Source organism: Zerene cesonia, chromosome 5, assembly GCF_012273895.1.
Source record: "Zerene cesonia ecotype Mississippi chromosome 5, Zerene_cesonia_1.1, whole genome shotgun sequence".
NCBI lineage: Eukaryota > Metazoa > Arthropoda > Insecta > Lepidoptera > Pieridae > Zerene > Zerene cesonia.
This window is the reverse complement of record NC_052106.1, coordinates 2,406,133-2,417,347: the sequence shown is the minus strand read 5'-3', so window position 1 is coordinate 2,417,347 and position 11,215 is coordinate 2,406,133. Positions and strand designations below refer to the sequence as shown.

Sequence of the window (11,215 nt, the reverse complement as noted above, 5' to 3'; positions counted from 1 at the left end):
GACAGATTCGAAATTCAAATGTAATATTTTTTTATAATTAAGTGTAACAGTATTTATGGCCAGACTAAGTATATTAAGGTGAACATAATAGTGTACAATAATGCTTATTGGAAAATATTATAACAAAATATCAGATATTTCAGTGGCTGCTGTGTTAGCGATCTTCTTTATATATTGCTTCATGTTTTAGACCAGTTGAAAAAATAATTAATACATTTATACTAGCTGTAACCCGCGACGTCACTGGCGTGATAACCGGGTAAAAAGTAGTCTATGTGCTAATCTAGACTATAATCTATCTCTGTACCATACAACAACAATTATACATACAATTTCATACAGATACGATAAGCTGTTTTCGCGTGAAAGAGAAATAAACATCCACACATCCATACATTCGTTAAGCCATCATCCATCATCACAAATTTTCGCGTTTATAATATTAGCAGGATTAAGTCAAGTTGTTCCAAAGAAATCTAGGACAGGCACGATTTTAGAACTCGCATAAGTGTCTCATTTACGTGTTGCCATTAAAAAGTAAACATAAGAGTAAGAAATTCTTAATTAAGACCGCCTTCGTGGTTTCAAACGAATTTACTGAACGGAAGGAGTTCCGCTTCCGTTAACGAGACGTACGGTAGGTACAGTTGACTTATTTACGATTGTTAAACTTTCAACCTTATGTCGTATTATTTATGGTAAATAATTGTATGATTATGACGTACGAGTTCGTTGTCTTGTTTTATTTGAGCAGATAGTTGAGTTTTAAAAATAAATATAGTTAATGTATTATTTATACATGGGTTTAATAAGTTCATAATTTAAAGTAAGATATTTGTTATACAAGATATAATTATCTCAATCTTATAAAGAGACATTTAGTAAACGAAAGATAAACTTACAAAAATATAACATATTTTATTGGTTAGGATTTCAAAGAATTTGTTTTTAAGTAATGGCATATTTTCAATTGCTTTTTTTTCTTTTATGTACAGTTCTTCGTATGAACTTGGAGACATTAAGTATGAAAACGTTAACCAATCAAGTTCATTGTCAACAATAAAATCTAAAAGCAGAGGCGCAAGTGTGACGTCATCGCGTGCGTCACTTTCCACTTTATATGTCATTAATATGCATCTGCTAAAGCTCAAGTTACTGGGAATGGCGTCAGCGAGTTTAAATGAAATAAAATCGATCAAGTGCGAGCAGGTCGCTACACTATAGGTTCCGTACGAATAAAATAAGTTGCAACTAAAACGTAGGTCGTCCATCCAATTTATGACCTCGCGGGTCGTTGCTTAACCGCGATTTTTTTATTATTTGATATTATATTGGCAACAGAAAGAAATCATCCCTGAAAAATTCAACTAACTAACTCGCTCGGTTCACGAGATACATACTGGTGATAGACTGGCGCATAAAAGTCAAAAAGTCGGTGGACAGATCCCTTTCTACCCTTTGGTTACGGAACCCTAAAAAATGACTATACGATATGGGGAAAAGATGGTTTTTTTCCTCGACGCGTTTATCAACTGCGCCTTTGTTTTCTTTCAATAAGTTTGTGCCATCAATTGAATACTGTTATTACATTTTATTCATAATTTTTTTACCGTCTATCGTTTGATTAAATGCCTTGCTAAATTGTTGTAATAATCTTCCTCCTTGTTGACTGGAAAGTCTCTTAAAGGTCCTCCACGCGAATTGCATATCCTACTCAAATATAAAAGCATTAATATAAAATTACGTTTACATCCTCCTTGTGTTTTCCACCGAACAACATTATAATTTAAAATAAAACTTCTATCCACGGCCATACTAATAAATTTTAAGTCGTAAATGGGGAGAAAAGTTTTAAACCGCAAACCGTTGCCGCAGACACGTTTCACGCGACCATCGCCTAGACTTACTTTATCGGAGTTTTTATTGCTGGTGGACCAAGTTTTATAGCTGTATATAAATTACTGACTTGGAGTGAAAGGGAGATTAATCCGATGGGACATCTAATCTTCTGACATACGTGAGAAGCTGCAACTTTCAACTGTAAAATGATCGGATTGAATGCATTTACAACTTTATGTCCAGTAGATTAAATCTTAAAGTTAACTCTGATAATGATTTTTTAATTTGAGCGGTTGGGACACTTGAAATGATCACATTTCAAATGATTATTTATTTGTATGCATCACCTGAAAAAAAATCCGCACTTAACCTATAATTATTGCATATTATGTAGCTTCCCTTACTAAATATATACAATAAGAGATAAGATAAAACAAAGATTGTTTGAACCTTATCAATAATAGGAATCAACAAATAAGTATTTAGCTGACGCTGTTGTTGCAATTGTTTCCCCATAAATGCCTTTATTGATCAATAAAATTCACCCTACGTCTGTTTTATTTATACTAAGATTTATGCTCACTTCTTAACAACAATTCAATTATATGGGGAGAATGAAAATAGAGAGGAAAGAAATAACTGTATCTATTGTATATTGAATATTGAATATTTTATATTGAATATTTTATATATTATAAAACGTATATCAAATGTTATTTTAGGTGATGTAGAAATTAGCTTTTTTACACGCTTTTTATTAGCTTCACCTGTATGTTTGTTTGTATGTTTGTTTGTTTGTTTGTATGTTTGTTTGTTTGTAACTGACTTCTTTGGGCGCGATTTTGACCCACTTTAAACGGCCAGATTTCGTTCAAACTTTGTAGATTTATTGAGGACCGATGACAATACACTAATTTGATAAAATTATTCCAGTTTTCAATTTGCAAAATATGATTTTTGTTAAAGCGTGTTTTTTAGTTTTTTTAAACTATTATATTTTATTGTGGGATAGTAGGGTAGTTGGAGGTTTTATATATTATAAAACGTATATCAAATGTTATTTTAGGTGATGTAGAAATTAGCTTTTTTTTACAATATTCGATAATTAAACATCGCTTTTATTTGTTTTTTTTTATGTAATATTAATAATTAACATTAAAAACAAACATCAGCACGTTAATACGTTAATAATTTAAAATGAAAACCCGATATGGTATTAGATATAATACCATATCTGTTGATAAACAGACCTCTTCCGCATAACCCTCAAGTCTGTAAATGCACTTATAATTCAAGCAAATGGATTCTAAGCGATCACGGGGAGATGCGGTGATCACCAGAGGGTGTATGAATAAGGTTATGTGCAATATGATTTATTGTATGGAGCTGTATACCCTCGTATAGTGTAATTTCAGTCGAAATTGAACATTTTCTTATTCATAACGATATACGAATGCATATGAATATCATGAATGAGTATTATGAGATGATTTGATGCTTTTGATGTCTTCAAATGCGGCTGCGAATCAGAAAACTAACTGAAATGAAATAAATAATGGATTTTTGATAGGTACATCAGAGATATATTGTGAAATGTATCTAGGTAATATATGTAATGATATTACAAAACCTCCAAAGCTATCTGCTTCTACTATTAATTGATAGAAAGAAAATTTCTCAAGAAGGAACGTTTTTCAATTATATTATTTAAAAAAATAAAATCACCACTTATTCCCAAACTCAACCCGATATATTTTGAGATTTGTTTTTTAAATGTGACCATACGCATAACTTTCTCATTTATAAAGCATTTCAATGCTATAAAATTGTAAATTTAATTCAACGCGATATTTCTTACTATATACATAATCATAAAAAAAAAATGGACTACTTGGGCTAATTGGCTATTGAAAGTTATACGTGGTCGTACAAAAAAAAAAAAAAAAACAAGTCGATAAAAATAATCTGCCACAAATTGAATGTTAATGTTGACTAGATTTATGCAGAGCTATCTGGAACGTGCGACTTCACTCACGTGGTACTCGATTAAAATGTAGCCTATGTGTTAATCCAGACCATGATCTGTAGCTACCAAATGTCACACAGATCACAGCAGAGGTTTTGCGTGAAAGAGTAACAAATATCCATTAATTCATCCAAACTTTCGTGTTTATAATATTAACGAAAGCGCCTTTCAACACATTGGGAGCAGATTGAAATTGCTCCATTTAATACGACCAAAGAAATCTTACTTGAAAATATGTATGTTACTCCACCTCTAATTATTTTAAGGAGCTCTTAAAAGTAAACAAGTCACGCGCTAGATTTTCCTATTCCTATATTCCAACTGTAATTAATTAGAAGGCAGCTAGACAAAAGTGTAGCGGTTAAAGGCCTCCTGACCTCGCAAGTGAGAGGTCAAAGCACGTAAAGCGAATTGTTCCTAGACCTATACTTACTGTCTTTTGTTTTGTGATGATGCGGATTTTGCCTATAATTAATTAAAGGAAGGATTCAGAGTGCATTGTATGTTGTAGAATGTTTATGATTACTTGAATAAATATTAGTTAGTTTGTTGAGTCTATGTACTAAATAACTGATCGTATTTGTTGTACAGATTCACATTTAAATTAATCTTCCACATTTGTTTTTTGTGAACAACGAAATAGCATTAAGTGATGCATTTTGAGGTAATCTAAATAATAACAACGACCAAGAAATTCTCTATTAGAACCTATCGTAGGAGTTTTCTGTGAATAGGAAGTATCTATTACAACGCTTTCAAAGGCCTTGTGTGGCCTTGTGCTCTATACACGGAGTTGTATGTATTTCAATCAAACTCAACTTTTCTGACACATTTGATGTTTGAGATAAAATGAAAAAAAAAACCTTCCATGTTTCAATAAAAAACTGATCGGAAAATAGTATTCAAGTGTAGATAATCAAGGGAGAAATATTTTTGACAACAATGCTGCAATGATAATTAAAAAACATATTTATGTAAGATATTAATTGAATATACAATACTTATATACGGTTACTCGCGTGGCTTCCCTTAATAGGTAAATTATACGCCAGTAATGCAGAAGCAACTTTTACGAGCATAAAACCACTCACAGGTAATACATTAAAGGCTTTTAATCTACGTGTTTCGCTACATTCGCCTGGAGGCTCTCATAAAACCTGCAGCTCTCGAGTTTTAAAACATAACTCCTAGGAATTGATGTAGTGCTGTTTGACTGCGCTCCGAGTCTAAAACCGGTACTTCTGTCGCGTTGCAACTTGCATCGTAAAGGGGCTTCTCGTAAAATATCCGGTATAAAAGTCTGAACGAATCTCGTATGTGGAAGGTAGCGAGTATTTTTATGCCATGATAAAATGGTAGTTGTGTTGCCTATAAAATGGCTAGGGTGTTAAGCAAATTGCAATTTGAAAAATATAGTATGAGAAGTTTATTTATTTATAGCAAGTTACGAGCAAGGTACTCAAATCTAAATAAATCTATAGGTCTACGAAATGTAGTGTTATTTGAAATGTATTATGATAATATGTTTTCTTTTTTAAATAAAATTATGTAATATAAAAAGTGACATTTTTGGTACAATAGCGGAATTCGTTAATCAGTTTTATGGCCTTGTATTCAATCTAAAATACAGTTGGCGTTGCTGAATGATTTACATTACATTTTATATAGATATTTTTGTTACCACGTTACTGAAACTCAAATCTGGAAGTTGTTTAAGAAGGCAATTTATTTGATTTGGCTGTTAAACCGTAGCTCTGTCTCACCTTAAACCCCAAATGATATATCTTACAAATGAAACACGATAGTAAACTAACGAGCAGTGATACTACATTTAATACCTACGAGGAGACGGCGTCAGCGACGGTCGATACGTCTCGACGCTGAAACAGAAACGGTTCAGCAAACAAACGCCTCACAAAGGATCTTCAGCAAGACTCGAGTATACAAGTACAATGAAATCTAGCGTAACAATTAGGTAGAGGTTGCGTATGTGTTGGTAGTTTGGTTGGTACATCAAAGCGAGAGGTTTTTTTTGTAATTTGTCTACTTTTCAGCGGGTTGTGTATTTCCACTTTCTAGCAGTCCGACAGAGTTTGTTAATTTTGTGAAATAGCAGTTGCTGATGATAATATAAAATGAAAATTTGCGATGAAGGATTATTGATCAATTTCCTTTTTCTTTTAGTTATTATTATAAACGTATTGAGCGTTTGCCGTTAGTCAAAAGCTAAACAGAATTGCGAAAAATATAAATAAGTGAGCGATTTCGAATTTTTAAATATTCCTTAGAAGTAAATAAATGAATACTATAAGGACAATATTTGTGTCGTTTGTATTGGTATGTGTATTTATGAAAATATTTGTTTCAGTTATCGTGAACCCAAAAGTACCACCTGGCACCAAGGAGAGCGCTAAAAGCTTCAACTTTGATTTCTCATATTGGTCGCACAATGTAAGTACTATATATATCGTAATATATTATATTGCATTATAAATAAAGTAATATTAACACACATTAACGTATAAAATTACGGCCTCGCGGCCTGAGAGTTCAAACAATATGGCGAGGTAATTAATGTTTTACGTAATAGAGTGAAATATGAACGGGCGTATTGTGGAAATTCGTATGTGCTCAGCTACATTAATGTTTTCATATGAATAGCATATAAATGTTTGTGATTTCTATCGTTTTGAGAACTGGGTGGGTCGAATCAATAATGCCGATTGCTTCCAAGACTTAAATGTCCCGGGCGAAAGGAGTTCGTAAGCAAATATAATTAAAATAGGCTTATATCGGTTTTCCATTATACTTTAAGTGAATCGTGCAAGTTTCGTGTTAAATTATTGGTCGTTATAGAAGATTGTTTCGGGTTAAAATGTGTTTTCTTATCGAATTTATTATTAAGTATGGAGCTTCATTTACATAAGATCACGATTCCTTTTATAGTTTATGATTAATTTAACCAATCAATAAGACATATAATATATTATTTACTCATGTAAATCTCTTAATCAGAGCTTTAAATATCACTTTGTAGATTTGAAATTGGTTTTAGATATGTTAGAGATAGATTATAGATTACATTATGTTCTAATTAACTATTAGATAGACGAAATCTCTCGAATAACATTGCGCATTTTGGAGGGCAGCCATATTGGATTTGACTTGAAATGGATTACGGGATTAGTTATCTGTGATACGTGGGGTCGCTACTTTAAGGCTTCGTTATTGACAGTTTGTGTTCATCCAACACCTATAATGTGCTGATATTTATAAAATAATTTCTGAATTACACTAAGAATTAGTATAAATAATTCATAGTATTCGGTACTCTTGAATTTATATAGTTACTGTATTATTAAAATATTGTTTTATGACTGTTTAGTCTATACACTAGTAATATGTAAAAAACGGTATTTGAAATACGATTTGGGAAATTCGTATAATTGAACCAACAAAAGAATAATTAGCGGTTATAATTATGTATTTTGCGAAACAATTTCGAACCCTCATCGCTTCACCACAACGCACAACGCCAGCTACAATTGAATCCTGTGATAATTAATTTTGATGCGGCCTTAAACGGTCAACGCTCGCTTTGTGATTGTCTGTGGTCACCTAAAATGGCGGGAATATTGACGTGTAATTACAACAGATATTGCTTCTGTGGGTTCGCTAGGATTCGTATGGTAATGGATTTTATAATGACTGTATTAATAATCAATGTGACTGTTCGATATAACTATGTTCTTTAGAATAAACCATAGATTAAAGAAATAAAGCGGCAATAAACATGCTAGAAATGTATTTTGGGCCACTTTATACTCGTATCTAATCGTGGTGCGATTAGCATCAGGAATGGAAATGGAAGATTATGTGTATTTATTTTAATTTATGCGGTACTCTCAACAACGGCTATAAAGGAATATAAATTATGAGAATATTTAAATGGCCATCAAATTATTTAATATCAAGAACAGGATATACAGTTATACAAATATAATTTATATTGCATTGTTATTATATAGAAAAGAAAATAGTTACATTCAATATGTAATTTATCTCCTAATCGTAAAATCAAAAATTCAGAAGGCCCTGAACCTCCTGCGAGTCGTTCAATTTTCAAAATTCAAAACTGTTTTAACTTTAATGAATGTTATCTCCTACGCACGTTTATAATATGACACTGACGTTTATCCATATTTTATAAAGCCGAATGAAATAGCTATACAGTAAAGTATAATTGTTTTTAGATAGGGTTCACTTTTCTTTTAAGGCTTTTAGTAACGTGACTTTGTCTTTGGTGTCACGCGTTTAATGTCTCTTTATTCTGGAGACGTTAAGAGGCATTGTAGTGACAGGAACACTTTCGAGTTTCAGACGTTCGTAAGATTCTTTAAGTGTACTTGAAGTTTTAAATGCCATATAAATTTGGGAAGATATTTCACGTAAGATAAAGTTTAACGTGGCATAGACGTGGTTAAGACGTGGCATACTTGTATTTTCGATAGATTTACCTCCTTTAAATATCTGTCTTTACTCAATAGATAGGGTTATGTGAAAGAGATCGCTACCTAGATATAAAACCGTCATTTGTACATGTTTTTGTTTTATTTTCTCTCTATATTTCTCTAGCTCTTTGTTTGCATTTTTAAAGAAATGAATAGATATACTTACAGGCTTAATTATTGCTTTGCAAGAATGTTTTTTTGTATTAATGGTCAAGTACAATGAATATTAGGAGCACTTAGGAAACTTTTAATAATTACATCTCTGCCATTAAATAAAGTAAATATTTTCCTGATACACCAGACACTTCAATTAATATTTGATACATTTTCAACAGCCCAGTGATCCCGAGTTCTCGTCGCAGATTATGGTCTACAAAGACATAGGGGAAGAGATGTTACAGCATGCTTTCGATGGTAAATATGCGATTATTATTAGATTCAGGAATATCTAATCTAAATAATAATTTTATAAGAAACGTTTGTTTTTCTTGCTTAAGTCTTAACCATGCATTGTTTTGGAATAATTCTGTTAAAGGACACAAAATATAACGAATCCTCATTCACTCTTAATGTCCGAGTATCATATTTAAATATCTTATTAAAGACCTTCTTAAAATGCTTTTTCAACTCGCATAGCTGCAAATAAAACTTTTTCAATTGATCTTTGAACGTCTTGATTGTATGTACACTGACACGGGTGATTTATTGCGTGTTCCTTTCAGGCTACAATATATGCATTTTCGCGTACGGGCAGACGGGCGCGGGCAAGTCCTACACCATGATGGGGCGGGGCGAGGACGGCCAGGAGGGCATCATACCGCAGATATGCAAGGATCTGTTCCGGCGCATACGACAGACCACGTCGGATGATCTTACTTACTCGGTAAGTGTTTTTTGCTATACCGTATAAGATGTCAAATATATGCATCTACATTTTACATATAGGATGTGTGTGTTTTTTTATCGATCTTTAAACGAAATTTGTTCATTATATTATTTAATTTCTAAACCGATCCTTTAACTCTAGGAAATATGTAAAATTCGGTTGTGAGGTCAATACTTTAATTTCAAATGTTATGGATTGTTTGAAAGCGGATGAATGAATTTTCATTTGTCTGTCTTATGCTCGGAGCTATGTTTACGTAGTTCGTAGCGTTGTCTACGAGCGCGTAGCAAAAAGCTCGTTGCTACGATACAACCAAAATACACAATATGTATCATATTGAATTATATTATTACATTTATATTAGAGTTTTCCTCTTAGACATTACTTAATTTATTACTTATCTTGATAATATCAAATTCGAAAGCCCCTAACAAATCGCGATCTTCTGTAGATATTTGAGTAGATTCGTGTTATTAAAACTCTTTTAACATTAAACACAATTTATTATTTATTTCACTCAGGTGGAGGTCTCGTACATGGAAATCTATTGCGAACGGGTCAGAGACCTATTGAACCCTAAGAACAAAGGGAACTTGCGTGTACGCGAGCACCCAGCACTCGGACCTTACGTGGAGGACCTCAGCAAACTAGCTGTTATGTCCTATCAAGATATATACGACTTAATCGATGAAGGGAATAAAGCCAGGTAAGCCAATTAGTGTAGGATATTTATATTGGATTTTTGTTGGGTGTTTTTAGTTATTGGGCGTGATCATTTATCACGAATTAAACACGAATTAAAGAAAAATATATTTTTTTGAATAATTTACTTTTTTTTTTATTTATATTACCGAAATGTATGTCATGAATAAGTTGGATGAAAGTATTTTAGTGCAAAAATGTTGATCCCCATTTTCATATACTGGGACGACCCTTGGAATATCTCATTATGATAAAATAGAATTAGTTAAATCAAGATATCTCATCAGAAACATTTCAAACAACGAAATTATCCGCGACCACACATAACAAATACTTACTACTTTTTATCGAATAGAATATAGAACCATTTGCCATTTTGAAATCGGTTTATAAGCAAATGTACGATAGACGTAACTCAAGTCTTAGAAAACCTCCAACTACCCTACTATCCCACAAAAGAAAAACGAATGCAATAATAAAGGTCCTTCACACGCGAATATACGATATAAACAAACACGCATAACACAGTATGCAAATAAGTGAGTTGAGCTAAATGAGCTGTTGAAAGCATTAAAATGAAACGCAAACATCCCTCACCCTCTGGGATCACTTGTACAATTGATGTAACCTTGACACACTTTAGATTCTGTTTATTTTCATTTTATAAGCTTTTTATTGAAGGCGAGTGCTTGATTTTATTATAAAAGTCTTTTAAGACAATTTTCTTCGTTAGTAATTGTTGGGTTTTAAGATATTTGATTGTTGTATTAGTTATTAAAATGGCTAATGTGACTGATAAATGATATAAGGAAAACTTCCATCTACGATTAAACAGACGTAAAAGATACCTGATTTTTATTCAAGTTAATTTTATTTTATAGGTAGTAAAGTTCTAAAACATAGTTTTTTAGATTTGATCATTCAATAGTACGAATTACTATATAGAAACTGTTATACATTTTACTGTTTTTTTTTATCAGAACCGTGGCAGCAACAAACATGAACGAGACGTCGTCTCGCTCGCACGCTGTATTCACTATCTTCTTCACACAGCAGCGGCATGATAAGACTACCAATCTAGTCTCAGAAAAGGTAAGTTGTTCTCTTATCGGTACTTATTGTCACTAGTGTTTTGATTTCTTCATTTTCTTCTTAGTCGTTCCGAAAACTGTTTAGAAAATGTAAAGTAAATATTTTTCAAAGAACTTTTATATTGTAATAGTATTTTATATTACACGGAGCATATTTAAA

At 32.3% G+C, this 11,215-nt stretch overlaps 1 protein-coding gene across 18 annotated transcripts in view; it reads left to right on the top strand.

Annotated features, from left to right (window-relative positions):
* LOC119840306 (kinesin-like protein unc-104) overlaps positions 1-11,215 on the top strand; it is a 72,618-nt gene that overhangs the window by 38,615 nt on the left and 22,788 nt on the right. For all 18 annotated transcript variants that reach the window (XM_038366859.1, XM_038366872.1, XM_038366875.1 and 15 more), the window contains 5 exons: positions 6,234-6,316; positions 8,712-8,790; positions 9,099-9,259; positions 9,784-9,968; positions 10,945-11,056. In XM_038366859.1, coding sequence (XP_038222787.1) covers positions 6,234-6,316; positions 8,712-8,790; positions 9,099-9,259; positions 9,784-9,968; positions 10,945-11,056 — 620 coding nt within the window. The remainder of the gene's footprint in view (positions 1-6,233; positions 6,317-8,711; positions 8,791-9,098; positions 9,260-9,783; positions 9,969-10,944; positions 11,057-11,215) is intronic.